This window comes from Phoxinus phoxinus (assembly GCF_949152265.1).
Source record: "Phoxinus phoxinus genome assembly, chromosome: 5".
NCBI lineage: Eukaryota > Metazoa > Chordata > Actinopteri > Cypriniformes > Leuciscidae > Phoxinus > Phoxinus phoxinus.
Window position 1 is genome coordinate 40,024,001 of NC_136880.1, and position 17,817 is coordinate 40,041,817.

Here is a 17,817-nt window from a genome sequence, read left to right on the forward strand (position 1 = left end):
TAAAAAAGTGCTGTTGACACTGACAGCATATTGCTTTTCTCATTTTTATTATCTTATGGTGCTTTGAAAAGTATTCACATTGTTACTTTCGTCTTGTGATATTTGGTTTACTGTTACATTTTGTAATTAGTGTGTTTTTCTGACATAGTAAAGGACAGACAGTCCCAGATGGGACAACACTTTCCCCTTCGTGGGACTGGTCACATCACGGACACATCTTTGAATTATACACACCTGTTTAACTTAAGAGGGACCACATTTTCCTGTTTATTAATGTGTATTGTGTATTTCTGATGGTGTTAACTGTAGCGCTGCCGCATTAAACCTGTCGTCTCCTGCTTTACTCTGTCCTGCCTTCATCTGGCCGTTGGCTGATTAGATGAGTTAGTTTATGACTGTTTTGGATATCAGACAAAATACATTGTTAACTGGTTTTGGATATCAAACTGAAGTAAATTCTAACTGGTTTTGGATATCAGTCAGAACTTAATTCTAACTGGTTTTGGAAATCAAACTAAACAGGTTTTGGATATCAGACGGAACAACTCTATTTGGTTTTAGAAATTTGACAAATTCTAACTGGTTTTAGATATCAGTCAGAACTCAATTCTAACTGGTTTTGGATATGACAGAACTCAATTCTAACTGGTTTTGGATATAAGACGGAACTCAATTCTAATTGGTTTTAGATATCAGTCAGAACTCAATTCTAACTGGTTAAGACGGAACTCAATTCTAACTGGTTTTGGAAATCAAACTAAACAGGTTTTGGATATCAGACAGAACAACTCTATTTGGTTTTAGAAATTTGACGAATTCTAACTGGTTTTGGATACCAGACAAAACTAATTTCTAACTGATTTTGGAAATCAAACTAAACTCAACAACTGTTTTTTGAAATATATATATGGTAAAATGGTAAATGGACTGCATTTTTATAGCGCTTTCACAGACCCAATGGCCACCAAAGCGCTTTACATTTAGCCTCACATTCACCCATTCATACACCAACGGCGGTGTCAGCCATGCAAGGCGCCATCCAGCTCGTCGGGAGCAACTGGGGTTAGGTGTCTTGCTCATGGACACCTCAACACTTGGTCAAGTGGAACCGAGGATTGAACCACCAACCTTTCGGTTTGTAGACAAACTACATGAACCACTGAGCCACTGCCGCCCATGACTGATTTTTGTCACTATATGACACAGGACTGATTTTTGCGGATTTTAGACAGAACTCAACGTTTATTGGTTTTGGATATCACATCAGACAGAACTAAATTCTAACTGGTTTTGGATCAGTCATAACCAAATTCTTATTGGTTTTGGAAATTTGACAAATTCTAATGTGTTTTGGTAACCAGACAGAACACATTTCTTACTGGGTTTGAATATCAGACAGAACTCGATTCAGGTTTTGGATTTCAAACAGAACAACACATTTTTACTGTTTTCTTTTTTTTTTGTATTAGAAAAAACTAAATTCTATGATTTTGGTTATCAGACTGAACTCAATCTAACAGGTTTTGGATATCTGACAGAACTAAATTCTAACTGTGAGTTTTTTTATATATCAGACAAAACTAAATTCTAACTGGTTTTGGATATCAGGCAGAACAATCCAGACAAAACAAATGTGTTTTTGCCAGACAAAATCTGACAGAATCTGGCAACAAAACTGGATCTAACTTGTCTAGAAATAATCTAGAGCTAATCTTGATCCAGTCTTTTTACAAATTAACATTTGTGTCATTAGCCATATATATATGAACTTAAGCTGCTAACACACCCCACCTGATCTGAACGTGTGTGTGTGTGTGCGTGCGTGCGTGCGTACACGTGTACACTCGTACACTCAACGGGCACTTTATTATGTACACCTTGCCAGGACTGGACCCCCACTTGTGGTTAATTCTTCTTGTAAACAAGGTGCTGGAAACATTTGGTCCATAGCAGCACGCAGGCCATTTGAGCATTGAACTCATTGTCATGTTCAAGAAAGCAGTTTGATATGATTTGGGCTTTTTGACACGTGTTATACTAAAGGCCCAAAGTGTGCCAGGAAAATATACAACACATCACTACACCAGCAGCAGCCTGAACCGCCGAGACAAGGCAGGACGGATCCATGCTTTACTGTTGTTTGCGCCAAAATCTGACCCTACCATCTGTATGTCGCAGCAGAAATCGAGACTTATCAGACCAGGAAATGTTTTTCCAGTCTTCTATTGTACAAAATCTGGTGAGCCTGTGTGAATTATAGCCCCAGTTTGCTGTTCTCAGCTGACAGGAGTGACACCGGTGTGTGTTCTGCTGCTGGATCTCTTCTGCTTCACAGTTGTTGTGTGTTCAGAGATGCTCTTCTGCAGACCTCGGTTGTAATTTGTGGTTATTTGAGCTACTGTTGCCTTTCTTTCAGATCCAACCAAAACTGCCGCTCACTGGATATTTTCTCTTTTTCAGATCATTCTCTGTAAACCCTTGAGATCCCAGTAGATCCGCAGTTTCTGAAACACTCTGATACCCATCTGATACCAACAACCAGGCCACGTTCAACGTCACTTAAATCACCTTTCTTCCTCATTCTGATGCTTAGTTTGATCTTCAGCGGATCATCTTGACCATCTCTAAATGTATTAAGTTCCTGCCGTGTGATTGGCTGATTAGATATTTGTGTTAACGAGAAGTTGAACAGGTGTACCTAATAAAGTGTCAGGTATTGTTTACTTTACAAATGAATAGAATTAAGCAATCCCCTTGTAAAATAATGTGAAAAGTTAATTTTTGTGAGCTGTATCTGAAGATAAACCAGACTACGGAAGAGGGAAAGACAGCGAGAGGGCCGCTAGGCGAGCATTGGGAACATTTTGTTGGGAATGTTGTGGCTTTAGGCCAGAGTTCACCACCGCTGGTCCATCTTTCCTGCGACTGGAATTCCCGACAAAGTCCCTCTTTGTTTGGACAGACGGGCCAGGGCAGTGTCACGCATACGTCCGGCTCCACAGAGCTGATCTTCGGTGACAAGAGCGCAGATCGGCTGTGTGCCAGAGCTGGTGCAGCAATATTTATTGTGGATGAAATGTGCTATTGTTGACAATAGATGGATATTCACGCTGACCTGCCAGAACTGTGCTAACATACTCCTTGCATTCCACCAGTCCTTCAGGAATTTGTCAGCCTGCAAATGTGGCTCAAAAAGGAATGGATTAATGCTTAGCACACTATTTGTCATTCCTGTAGTAATGTTCTCAAGGCTAGGTATGTATATATTCTGATAAAGCACATGCTATTGTTATTTGACTAATAAAGTGAACAGAAAATCGCCTTGTGTTATTGTTATCTCAAGTCACAAAGGTTAATATTTGAAAGTAAACACAGCTACTCAATTTGAGGAAATATGTGCATATACATAGACTATACATGTGCTGAGTGTGTTGAGCGCTTGAAAATGCCAGCATACGTTGGACTTTGGTTATATTTATTGATATTTCTTGGGTGTGGTGATTGATCATAGCTATTTCCTTTGCACTTTGACTGCTCTGTGTAGATCTTTCATGTATGGAGAAATGAAAAAGTATAAGTGCATGTTGGCTTTTTCTCTCTGTGTAGACATTTTGTTAACTTTGGGTATTTTTGTATTTAACTTCCCTATTGTTATCAGAGCAATGGCACAACTTGACAAAACATCCTAGGGACAAAGGAATAAGATTAATAAAAGGGCGTAGTGATTATTAGGGTTAATTTACTCAAGAACCTAAATAAGCTGGATATATAAACAATCTTATGTGTATTTTCTATTGTGTGAGACAAGTTTGCACATCTTTTCCTGTTGAAGTAGCATAATTTAATAACTGCTGTGAAAGGCATCCATAGATGGTATACAATGTAATTAACAGAAGAAGAAAAAATACTAAACTACATCCAAATTATGCTATTAGACAGGATACTGTTAAAGGGATAGTTCACCCAAAAATTAAAATTCTGTCATTAATTACTCACCCTCATGTCGTTCCAAACCCGTAAGACCTTCGTTCATCTTCAGAATACAAATGAAGATCATTTGAATGAAATCTGAGAGCTTCCTGTAGGTGTACAAAGGTGTAGTTTGATGATGCATAAGCACAATTATGGAACTTGTCATGCTGAAAGATCTAATAATGTTTATGGATAAGTGAATACATTGATGTTTTTATCATGACTGTGCTATGAAGCAGTTGCGATTGCTAATGAGAGATAGCAGCGTCACACGAGAGTCCCGCGGATATAAAGGAATAAGGACATTTCATTCTACCGAACTCCCCACAAGTGCAGAATTGCTATCACACAGGTCAGTTTATTAGACGAATGAAACTTGTGAGGTAACGCAGCGCTGTTTCACTTGGTCTACACTATCACAATAAACTGCATTTGAGTGTGTTGAAAGTTATAAAGTTATTATATGTGTTTGTCTGTATGAGACTACCAGTAAGCTAGATCAACATTAGAATGACATACTGGTGAGCTGTATGTATATGATGACTGCAATAATCTGATATTGATCCTCATTTTAGTTCTCCTTTTGTCCCAAAGTCTGCTTGCCATGGTCCATAATGTTTGAAGTACGAGCAGAAACCTGGGATAACGCGATATTACATCATTGACAAGCGACAAGTGAACAGGGAAGAGCCATTATTTAAAATTGGAATTTCAAAAATCGTACATATTGTAGCTTTAACACAACACGCATGCATCGTGGTGCTCTCGTGAATTCACATTGGAGATTAATATTTTGTAAATTAAGTGGTAAATTGTGGTTTCTGCACAAACAAAGCAATTGTGTTGCTTCATAGAATTAAGTGCAAAATCTGAGAGCTTTCAGTCCCTCCATTGACAGCCTACGCAACTACCACTTTCAAGCCCCAGAAAGGTAATAAAGACATCATTAAATGTAGGGTTGGCAATTTTCTGAGAGGCTAGCAATAGCGAGCTAGCTTTGAAAGCATGAGATCTCGTCCTCCCTTCAGATCGTCTCCAAAGTCACGACTCCTTCAAAAGTTTCAAAACACATGAACATGTAGAGCAGGGAGCAAACAAAAGAGTCACGAGAGACGGTGTTACCTCATGTCTCAAAGCACATAACATTGCAATAATAATGAACATAAACTTAAAGAGCGCTGACCTGTACCACCTGACTGCTGCAGATTCATTTCAGCGTTGATAGTGTTGCCACTGAAACGCATACGAGTCACGAAACGTCACGGGTTTCCAATCTCTTGCAAATGACAGTAGTTGGCGTGAATGCAGCATAGGCTGGTTGATTTGGTTCAGGAGGAACTGTAAAAGTTGCTGCTGTTTCGGCGCTCTGAGACGTCTGTCTAAATCTGAGCATGAAACACGCTGAATGAAACGCGCTGATGATGTGTGATATTTGCGTGAGCAGGTGCGTGGAGGTATGGAAATACATACAGGCAGGTAGGACCGAATGCAATGATTGGACAAACATTTTATGGTCTTAGACGATATATATATATATATGCTATCAGGACGTGAAGAGACTTTCAGCTAGCTTAACAAAAAAAAATTGGGGGAATAAATCGCCTACCCTGCCTTTAACATAATTCACGTGACCCAAGTGGTTTACCTCAATTTTATGAAGCGACGCGAGTGCTTTGTTTGCGAAAATAAATAAATAATTAACCACTCTATTTACAAAATATGAATCTCCACGCGCTATAGCTACATTTTCTTAGAGTAATGACACAAGAAATATTATCAATATTAGGCTATATTTGTGTGTGCCTGCTACACACCGTTATACTGGCTACACTAGTCTGAACGAGTTAATCTTCTATTATATTTCACTCTTCAACTTCAGTGTGTGTGTGTGTGTGTGTGTGTGTGTGTGAGAGAGAGAGAGAGCACAGATTGACGTCAGCAGTGGGCGTGTACCTGGGCGAGTAAAGTCAGTTCAACAGTTTGCGGTTCAGTCTTCACTTTTCAATCGTTTTGTTCACTCTGTGAAACTCACGTCTGTGAAATTTTCCAGCGTTAGCGAGGACGCGTTACATCATCAGCTCACCTTTATCGCAGGTGACACAGAACACCCGGAAGAACGCGCGCATCGAATATCATACGAGTCGCTTCAGTTTCCATAATGCCCAGAAGAGCTCAACAGATCACAGTCATGTCAGAGCTGAAGAAGAACAAGCTGTTTATTGTGCTGATGGATGTTGTATGTGTGCTCGTGGGTAAGTCGGATCTTTTATTACATATATGCACTTCTGTCTAACATGTTCTAAGCCGATGATTGTGAAATCCAGCCTGAGTTCACCAACGTTCACCTGCCACCTTTAACTTCTGTTTCTTCCCATAGGATACAAGCACATCTCACACAACACATTATATCTGGGTCAGTGACTATGACCATTGTCTGACATAAAAAGTTGTATGTCCCAGTTGTTAATATAATATGCCCAGTTCATAATATCAGTTTTTATTTTGGGTTCATGCATTTTTTTTAAAGTTCACACCATTTCCTACACTTATTTACATGTACTTAAATCAAAACATTCCCAACATTTTAAAGGACAAATAAAGTGTGTATCTTGCAAATTCTCATGGCTACTCAATTTGACCTGAACAAAAATATTCATTTTTAATGGAAAGGTCAAAAATAGAGAATGACTTTGTTTCCAGAAATTAAAAACATATTCATCATAGAATAATTATTTGGTATAAATTGCATTTTTAATTGCATTTTAAATGCGTCAATGATTAATACATTATTTTCTTTTTATGAGCTTACGACTTTATCTTTCTAATTTACCTTTATTTAAGTGACTGGTTTATACAAGGTATTATGTTGAGCAATATAAAACCTGAAGTGTAACATTTATTTGTCTGGTGTTTAACATATTATTATAATAATATGTTACATGATAATTATGTATTTCATGCCACTTGAAGCGAAACTACAGGAACATAGCAAGGATGTAACCAAATTCTCAAGATTGGGGGGACCAAACGTAAAATCTGACATTGAAAATAATTCTGCATATTGTGTCTCCCTCAATAATGTAGATAATGATTTACATCCTATAATACAGTTTTTTTTTTTTGAGTGGTATTTACCTTGCAGTACCGTGGTAATACCATCATACATTTATGTGACCCTGGCCCACAAAACCAGTCACATTTTTTGAAATTGCATGGAACGTGATCTTTACTTAATATCCTAAGAATTTTTAGCATAAAAGAAAAATCTATAATTTTGACCCATGCAATGTATTGTTGGCTATTGCCACAAACAAACCTGTGCAACTTGTGACTGGTTTTGTGATTCAGGGTCACATATGATAATACATTCTTTTCTAATTAAATACTAAAATTTTCATTACAATTAATTTATGACATGTACAAAACCTGATGATCATGTTCTCCAGCATGATTTGAGATGTTGAGCGTCATTAGAAGAACATCTGACCGTCCACACAAAGAGTCACATGATCAATGTCAGTAGTTTGCATTTGATTAGTAACCTACAAATAGAGCAGAATCATTCATTATACGTCAAAAACGGGATGTTTTGTAGTACATTGTTTTCCAAAAAAAATGAAGTCTCAGACTTTTGGGCCCCATCAATCCATAGTTGTACCATCTGATAATATTTATAAATCAGTGCACCGTCAGACACTTCGGAGCATGTTCACACATGCAGTGCTTTATTTGAATGAACCAATCTTATGTTACAAAAAGACTGAAACTCTTTATTTCCATAATTATTAGTTCAGATGCAGCAATCATAATAACTGTTGGTGACGTGTTCCCTTTACTCTTTGACATTCCTGTTTTTTATATGGTTTCTGTGCCGCTGTAACTTTGATTTGAGATTCTGCTTTGTATTTCACCACCAACTATTATTTGAGGCCGGACATACAGTAATAACACCTGTAATATTACACCGCTCAAATGACCTGTGCAAGCATTATCTTATGCGCTCCTCTACTGAAGCACAGGCTATATCATCCATCACAGTAACAATGCTGACCTTTAGGAGTGTCTTCTCCATGCATAATTATAGTTGAAGTGAACAATGCCTTCTAAAGGCCGAGTTTTACTGCAGCTCATATATGCTTCAGTTCTTCTGTGTGGTCTAGTAGACCTGTCCAGATGACTCAGCGTAACATTTGTAAATCAGTTTTACTTGGTTCACTTAGTGTGAGTCAGATTTACATCCAAGAAGTGTTCATTAACCGCTGCTGACTCAGCAAACTCTCTCACAGATGAGGACAGATGAGTCTCAGAATCATTATATCCGTGCCAGTGTTGGTGTGTTGGGATCTGTTTTTATTTAAAGCAATAGTTCACCCGAAAATACCAATACCAATACATTCAAAAAAGAAATATACAAGCACTAAATGTCGTCCATATGACTTATGATAGGTTTGACTATGATGGAGGGGAAGATTTTAGTGATAACAGTCTATTCCTCACACAAAGCTAACTAATTGCTTCAAAATACTTGGAATATAGTGTTTGAATTGTATGAACTTGTATAGTGTGACAGTGCTCACCCACTTTATCATTTTCTTTTGCCTTGGTTCTAGAAGTATTTTTCCCATAATAATCTTTTAAAAGTGTCTGTTAAAAGAGCTATACACAATGAAACAAACCAACCAATCACATCGTTGCAAAATTTTAGGGATGCAGCCTTTTATCGGCTGATATGTTTTCGTTAATTACCCGATAAGAAAATGTGTCTGATATTCTAAAACCCAAAAATAATTGATTATTTCCTTCGGCTGAAACACTCCAGGTGTGAACTGTTCGACATAATGGTTTTGAGTTGCTTGAAATATGATTTAGAATAGATCACTTTGAAAAGGAAACTACAGTTAATAAGTGCAAAATGTACATAGGCTACATAAATTATAATGAAAACACTTTCATAAAAGAATGGTGTGAATCAACCAACCATCTCACATCATTGGCAAATTTTAGGGATGCACTATATATCGGCCGATATGTTCATTTTTAATGGTGTCGTTTAATGAGCCGATAAGAAAATTTGTCTGATATTCTAAAGCCGATAAATAATGGATTATTTCAACATATTTTCAAACTGTTCGACATAATGGTTTTGAGTTGCTTGAAAAAAAGGTGTGAATTTTTTGAACCCCCGTGTTTTATCACGTTGTTACAGGATAAGCACATCCAAAATGAAGTTACACCCTCATGACCATCTAAAATTGGATTTCGATTTATATGCCAATATATCGATTATCGGCTTTCAAATATTAAGAATGACTGGTTATCGTTTTTATCATCAATTCCGCTGTTAAACAAAATTATTGTAAAAAATGTTGTAATAATGCGGTCTGACTGCTACAACAAAAGCGTATTGATTAATAACCTGGTTTACAGAATGTCTGTTATAACTTATAGCTAAAAAACGAGCTTCTCTCCCCTTGTAGAGAAAATAAATGGGATTTTTTTACTTCTGAAACTGAATTTTGGTCTTGGTTATTTGAATGAACAACAATGAAATTAAACATTATGGGTTAAATCTTACTGTACTTTAAAAAAAAAAATTGTAAACAAAGCCAATTTCTTCTATAGACAGCAGAGACTGACAGTAGCCGCGTTTCCATTACAGATTTGCGCAAAACAGTTAAAAAAGATAAAAAAAGTATTGCGAAATGACAGCGTTTCCATTATGCGACTGAAACTTATTTTTCCCCTCTCGCGAATAGTCATTACAAAATTCACTGCATTAATAGCCATTAATATTAATGGAAGGAGACGTAGGTGTGTATCCATGCATTAATGGCAAGGAAAACCCGTTTTTTTTTTATGGGAGTTTTTGCGAAATTGACATGTTTCCATTTGGCGTGATTTCAATTTGAGGGGTAATGGAAACGCGGCTACTGTGAATGATATGTCCTTACGGTGTGGGACGTGGCCTATACTAGGTAAACAACCCCACCTGTGCCATTCAGTGGGAAGACGATAGTGTGAACTGTCAGGAAAGACCAACTCAAACAAAGTGGGCCAAAATAATAATGTGTTTGTCTGCACATTCTTGCTGCACTGTTTGCATCTGTACATGTGCTGCGCCGCTGCGTGTCAAGGCTTGCTGTAGAATCAGGTCAGTGCAAGTCACACGCTATTCTACTGTCAACAGCGGATAGGGATTGCTCTCAAGTCATCTACATTTACGTGTCTGTCCAGACAAAGGAAAATACGTACACGTGACGTCAGTGTTTGGTTATCCGGAGTGGCCGATAGGCCAGAAAGGCTGAATTATTGTAGAGTTTGATGCTCATATACGGAGCAGGGCTGCATGATTAATTAACATAAAAATGAAATTGCAGTTATCAACTTGCAAAGTCTGTGATTTAATTGAATATATGCGCTGCGTGTTTCAGAATGAACCGCGGCACTGTGTTGAGCCGGTGTTTTCAGCATCTCAGTTCATAGTAACGGTTGCTCCACATCTCTGAGATTGCAGATCTGTGGATCGCTTATAACATGCGTTTGAGTCACAACATGCGCCAACCGTCTTCCCAACTTTGTAATGAGAAGTGATTATAAACCCTTCAATTTTCCACCAAAATAAAATGTTAGATTTGTTTTATGTGATTGATCACGATTAATCAATTTCATTTATTATTGGTAATATTATCATTATTGATTTTTTTAAGTCATATTGTTATGAAATATATATTTAAAAAAAAAAAAAAAAATTTTCTTCTTCTTAGATCATGCAATTGTAGATCTGAGCCAATAGGAATTTGAAGCTGAACTCTTTTGACTTGACTTAGTGATTAGTGACTAGCACCTATCAACCACCATAAACACCAACTGAATATCATATTAATGATTTTCACGCACACCAGTCCCGTCCATCTGGATTTGTATAGAGAAGCATTTGAGGGGAAAATAACAACGTTTGTCGATATAATTGCTGATATAGAAGATGTAAGTGGCACTTCTTTCAGTTTGTCTAAATTGTATTTTCAGAGGATATTGTTCACTTTTGGCTCTGAAATTGCATTATAGTCTAGCTAGCAAAACCAATGCAGGTTTGAGAGGTGGCGCCCCGCAAAATTTCGCGAGAATCACGACTTGCTTTACGGCACGACGTCACATATATCAACAACATAACCAACCTCTATGGAAGACGCTAGCACGCACATGACGTGAATCATAGCAGTCGACGAATAAAGCGCGGTCGGAAGAGTCAAGAAAAAGAAAACGTGAGTGGTATTTACGACAGAAACATTAAATACAAGTACTCCACAGCGACTCTAGGGGTCGCTGTTTGACAAAACAGAAACTGCATAGTGTGTCTTTAAAAATAAAAGCTCCAATTCGAAAAGGGGTTTTCACAGTGATGCCATAGCATAGAAGAACCATTTTTGGTTCCTCAAAGAACCTTTCAGTGAACAGTTCGTGAAAGAACCACTTTTTCTTAGTGTGAAGAACACTTTAAAAATCTTAAGAACCTTTTTCCACAATAAAGAACCTTTTGTGAAATGGAAAGATTCATAGATGTTTAAGATTCTCCATCACTGCCAATAAAGAACCTTAATTTTTAAGGTGTACAGGGATGCATGGCAGTGAAACTTCATCTCTATGACTTGATTTCCTCTTTCCTTTTATGCATCAGCAGTTTTAGAAGAATTCATGAGTTGGTGTGTGTGTTTTGCTCATAAAGTCCTCCACAGGATGCAGAGGTTAAGAATCTCTGCTGTCCTGTATTTCCTCTTCCTGTATGTCCCATGATTCCTACTGACTTATTGGAAATGCTCCGGCTACTTCAAGTATTTGCCTCTGATCTATAGAATTCTCAAACTTGACCAGCTTGAAGAATGTTAATTACAGGATTTCCTCGACCTAACCGGACTATAGAGTTTAAATTGAAGAAAAATACATTTAGTCTTTACCTCACCCTAGTTGACATTTAGTTGCAAAGGTAGAATGTCTAAAGTAGACGACATGGAAATTTTGGGGTGAACTATCCTTTTAATAGTTAAAAAAAAAACATTTTCTTCAAATCCTTCAGACGTGATCTGGATCTGAGAAAGTTTGCGTGCTTCCAAAACGCTTTTGTTTGCCTCAAATTTGTGAGTAACTGTGAGAAAGGTCTGTTTGTGATGGTTCAGTAGAAGTTGTCAGATAAATATTGCACGAGATATTTATTTTTCTTTTATATTGATTGATGAGGCTGTGAGAACGAGCTCTTGACATTTGATTTGAAATGTGGGTTTTGTTCTCTTCTCTGTGAATTAGTTTGGGACGGCCTTGGCCAGATAACATCAGATAACATGCCAAAGTGATTTAACCCAAATCCTCTGATTTTCAGAGAAGCTGTTGTGCAAAACGCTTAAAGGCTCCATATTTAATTCTTATCAGATGCTTTCCTTCCTTTTCTTTTAAGCCATGCTTCAATTTTCCCTTCCCTACATCTGTGTTCGGATGCTTTTTAAGTCTGTCAGATCTGACCAAATTTCCTCATTGTGTTTATGTTTGTGGGCACAAATGAGCAAATGAGCAACAAATGGCTAAAATAATTGGATATGCTGGAAACTTAGTTTTTTCATGTCATGCAGCTTATTCTCACTGGCTTCATCCCAATTTGCAAACTATCTTATGCAAAAGTAGGATTTCCAGATCATAGTACGTTGAAAATATCATGCCAAAGGTGCCTGGATAGTGTATTATTTCTTTATTTTCTAAGTGTGCAATGTGCATCAGTGCAAATCCTTTTTTTTCTTTTTCTTTGCAATGACATGCACCGATAAATCATTCACAATAAGAACAGGTAGCCCTAAATAGTCCGTTTTAAATTCATGTTGACTTGGCATGTGTGAAGTACAATCTTTTGTAACATGAATGTCTTTACTGGGTCTTTTGATCAATTTAATGCATCCTTGCTGAAGTAAAGCATATATTTCTTCTTCAAAAAAAAAAAAAATCTTACGGACCATAAATTTGAACGGTAAACCCAAATGTTAATCAAAAGTTAATTATTATAAAATATTGCATCTTGATGGTTATTTATTTTTATTTTATGATGTGGTAGGATATCTCCCAAATATGACAGACTCCCTATGAGAAAACTGCTGAAGCTGTGTCAGGTTTAGTGGACGGAGGAATGGACGAATCAGATTATCTGTCTTCCCTCCGCTGAACACTCAGAATGCATGAAACAAAAACCACAAACCACAGGACCGACAGAACGAGGGATCAAAAGAGAGCAGGAGGAGAGATGTGGGTGGTGATATCTGGAGATGAGGGAAAGAAAAAGAGAGAGAAAGAAAGAAAGAAAGAGAGATAGAAAGAAAGAAAGAGAGAGAGAAAGAAAGAGAGAAAGAGAGAGAGAGAGAAAGAGAGAAAGAAAGAAAGAAAAAAAGAAAGAAAGAAAGAAAGAAAGAAAGAAAGAAAGAAAGAAAGAAAGAAAGAAAGAAAGAAAGAAAGGAGGATTAGAAAAGGGAGGTGGTCTCGTATGTGTGGATTAGATATTTCAGGTTTAACGGCCATTTCTATGAGTGCATACCTCTGAGTATTACTCACACACTTTCACTCTTACACACACACACACTTTCGCTCTTACACACACACACACACACACACACTCACTCACACACTTTTGCTCTTACACACACACTCACACACTTTTGCTCTTACATACACACACACACACTCACACACTTTTGCTCTTACACACACACGGACTAGAATCAAGAACTGAATGGAACATTTGAGTGTGTAACTGTTGAGGAACTTGTCCATCCAAACCCCAGTGAGTAACCTACGTCAGCAGCAGTTTAACACGTCACAGCGAGCAGGAACACTGAGCAGGTTTAGCAACAGAGCTATATAATACTTTACACCTGCATGATCTCAGAGAGGATCTGGATGATTTATTGCTGGCTCTTCAGATCAGTGTTTTGGCTTCTGGGTTCTTTAAAGCACTGGTGTGTTGCTGGTGTTCTAAAGAACTAGAGGATACAGTTATTTGTGGAACTTTGAAAGCTTCTTCTTATGACATCATCAGACTGTTATTTCCTTCTTTTTTTTAAATTGGAACTTTTTTTTCTTTTCCAAGGTGGATCTGGTGTTTTTATAGGTCTGGTTCTTGGTTAATTTGGTTTCCTTTGAAAGGATTTGGGGTTATATGATGTTTGTCTTTTTGATGCGTTAATTGTGGTCTGATGAAGAGCCGTTGAGCTTAATATTACCAATGAGGAAATATAATAAATTGGAATTTTTTTTTTTTTTTTTTTTTAGCTGTGCCTTTTCCAAGGAATGGCTTAATCCTCATCGGAAAACCTGAAAATTTGCTGAAAGACATATATTTCAAATAAAAGCGTTTGAACTTTCTATTCATCAAATAATCTTAGAAAAATATATATCATGGTTTCATGGTTTGGTGTGCATAAGAGACTTCTGTCAAAAACATTAAAAAAATCGTACTGATCTCAAATTTTTGAATGATAGTATATATTTAACTAGCTATAATTAAATACATTCGATGTTTGCTAAGAATGCGATTTCTCAATGTTTTCTTTAATAATCCTGAACAAGTTCCTCTGTTAGCATCTTTCATTCAGTCCTCTCTCTTTTAACCAGCAGACGTTTAATACTTTTTTAACATTTACTTCTTAACCCGTGCTGAAGTGTCCATCTCGGGGTCACAGCCTCACGGTCTTCTGACCAGCTTGTCCACTTCCTCCTAAACGACAACAGCAGCAAAACAGCAAATATTCATCCAGGGCCATGAAAGATGTTTGCTGTTTAGTGACCCCTCTTAAATCCTCCTCTGTCATTGGTGCAGAGGCTTTGAAGAGTGTTTGTCGGTCACTCAACCTTTGAGGAGCGATGCACTGATTTACCCTGTTAGCTTCTAAAGTTCGCTGAAAAGTGCTTTCGATTTTTGCATTTTCTCAAAAGTGGGAAGTTTCAAAGCATGCACACGTGAATAAAACCTTGTAGATCCCTTAGATGCTAAATAAAAAGACACAATTTCTGTGTAGTAGAATATGCATAAACTTAAGCACTGAAATCATAGAAAGAAATTGTCCTCATATTTTGCTCAAATGCATTTTTAAGTATGGTTTCTTGATATCGTCACCTTCCTAAAATAATTGCCTAAGTCCTTTTCATTTTCAAATGACTTGGGCAAGTATTTTAGGAAGGTGACGATATGTGACCCTCGATCACAAAACCAGTCACATGACGCACGGGTATATCTGTGGCAATAGCCAACAATACATTGTATGGGTCAAAATTATCGATTTTACTTTTATACCAAAAATCATTAGGATATTAAGTAAAGATTATGTTCCATGAAGATATTTTGTAAATTTCCTACCGTAAATATATAAAACATTTATTTTTGTGAGTGAATGCAGCACAATCGTGAACATAAATACACAACTTTAAAGGAGATTTTCTCAATGTTTCGATTTTTTTGCTCCTTCAGATTCCAGATTTTCAATAGCTGTATCTCTGCCAAATATTGGTATATCCTAACAAACCATACATCAATGGAAAGCTTATTTATTCTGCTGTCATGTGATGCATAACTCTCAATTTCCAAAAATTTACCCAAGTGACTGGTTTTCTGGTCCAGAGTCACATATGTCTCGGAGTCTTTATTTAATGTAAGTCGGTGTCTGTCTTTTATTTTAAACTACTAACAAACATTGCAAATAGACTATATACATTGGCACTGAATAACCTCGGCCACTAGAGATCAAGTCTGATTGGCCTCATCAGAGTTTCTATAGCCTATGATAAGATGTTGTTTTTACATTTTTTACATTTACATTTATTCATTTAGCTGACGCTTTTATCCAAAGCGACTTACAATTGCTATATATGTCAGAGGTCGCACGCCTCTGGAGCAACTAGGGGTTAAGTGTCTTGCTCAGGGACACATTGGTGTCTCACAGTGGATTTGAACCCGGGTCTCTCACACCATAGGCATGTGTCTTATCCATTGCGCCATCACCACCCCTAGATGGTGATGCGCCATCATTGCGCCATCACCACCCCTAGCAGAAAGAAGAGTTGTCAGCTCTTCTTTCTGCTTTTCTGTTAAACGTTGTGAAGTCATCATCCTTTCAGTGTGCTTCCTCAAAGTCTGCACTTGACCGGTGCACTCATTTATTTCTGGCCACTGTGGCCAAAGAGTCCTCTAATGTTATACTCGTAGACTCCTTCTGATGTTTCATCATCTTTCAGTTTAAACACTGTCAGTACTTGTGATGCTTCACGGTTACACGTGAGCAGCACATTTGATATGGCTTTTGTCAATCTGAGTGAACTGACTTAACTGCCGTTCATGACTAACATAACTGAGTATGTTCTCTTCTGTCTTTTTCTATAATTTCCTCTGAATTAGTTAATTCTTTTGAACCCTGTCTCGTCATCTCTTGCTGTTGTCTTTCAATGAAAAAGGAAGTCCTTAGTATTTTCATTTTACTGTTAGTCAAATGTCAATCCTGGGCAATATTTAGTCCCGGATCAAGTATAAGAATGATCCCTCAAATCACACATTTTATTAAGAAAGTGCTGTAACTGTACTAAGAGATCAGACTTAAGATATTTAAGGAATATCCGCGGAACTGTTGCTAGTATCTAATTTTGCAAATAGTTTGTTTCTGAATATAAAAATACGCACTAGTTTTGCATGAAGAGATGAGCTGGTGGCTGTCGTTTGTTATCGTTGTACAAGTAGGATGTGGTGATTGGTCGGAGTGGTATTTGTCCCGCCTCTCCTTCACTATGATTGGCTGGATGGGTAAAGAGTGACAGCGATGAGCATTGCATTTTGCCCAGAGCTGAACATTATTTAACTCTCAGCGACTGGAAAAAGACTGAGCGTACAGCATGAAATAGACGCTCAGTGCCTCATCACGTTTCTGCCATTTTAAAAACACGGCGCTCCCATTGAGAACAATTGGAAAAATATGCTGGCCTCGGGGGGGAAATATGCTTGTTTTCTGAAAAAAAAATGAAGTCACTAAATGCTTAAAACAAGAGAAAACATCTGCCAATTGGGTCAGAAAAATAAACCTAATTTAAAGGAAAAACAATAATATTTTTCTGACCCCATTGGCAGATATTTTCTCTTGTTTTAAGCAAAAACCCTGAATTTGGATACATTGCTCATTGCTTCTCAAGTAAATGCATCTTAATTTGTTTGATATTTGTAATGAAAAACAAGACTCAAAATTAAATTTTTCTTTCAACCCATGTTTGGGTTAAATATGGACAACTGTTGTGTAAAAATGTAAACCAATGGTTGGGTTTGTCCATATTTGACCCAAACATGGGTTAAAACAACCCAGCATTTTTTTGTGTACTTTTTTTTTTTTTTGCAGTGTAGCAACCACCTAGAACTTTGTAGCAGTTCCCTAGCAACTACATTTAAAATATGCAACAACAAAAAAACACCTTAGCAACACCCTAGAAACCACCCTTCACACACTTGAAATGTGACTGAGCTTTGCATGGTCAGACAACACTCACGTTTTCCTCTGTAAGTGTGTGATCTATTGGATGCGCGGTCCGCATATCACGTTTGTTTTGATATTATGCAGAGGCTGTATGATATTTTCTGTGGTCAGTGTCAGCAGTTTCGTGTGAAAATGACACTGGTTCCAGTGTAGAGAGACATCTAGATATCACATGCACACGACGAGCTCGTAACTCAGTGGTTTGAGTTTCAGGGTAGAGATTATCATAGAAAAACCTGTAAATATATCTGGTTTGAAATTGATATTTACAGTAAAAGCATGGAAAAGTCATGGAAATTAGTATAATCTT

At 37.4% G+C, this 17,817-nt stretch overlaps 2 protein-coding genes and 1 long non-coding RNA gene across 5 annotated transcripts in view; all 3 read left to right on the forward strand.

Moving 5' to 3' along the window:
* Positions 1–338, forward strand: part of LOC306998587 (interleukin-31 receptor subunit alpha) — a 21,705-nt gene extending 21,367 nt beyond the window's left edge. For all 3 annotated transcript variants that reach the window (XM_079612774.1, XM_079612775.1, XM_079612776.1), the window contains exon 15: positions 1–338. This exon is cut by the window's left edge. The gene's annotated coding sequence lies outside the window, so the exon portion shown is untranslated.
* Positions 339–5,862: 5,524 nt separating this feature from the next.
* plpp2a (phospholipid phosphatase 2a) overlaps positions 5,863–17,817 on the forward strand; it is a 35,487-nt gene continuing 23,532 nt past the window's right edge. The window contains exon 1 of the mRNA XM_079612833.1: positions 5,863–6,224. Coding sequence (XP_079468959.1) covers positions 6,131–6,224 — 94 coding nt within the window. The 5' untranslated portion in view covers positions 5,863–6,130. The remainder of the gene's footprint in view (positions 6,225–17,817) is intronic.
* On the forward strand, positions 14,092–17,071 carry LOC306998633. The gene is made up of 3 exons (XR_013797625.1): positions 14,092–15,786; positions 16,055–16,112; positions 16,279–17,071. It is a non-coding gene; the product is annotated as an uncharacterized lncRNA (long non-coding RNA).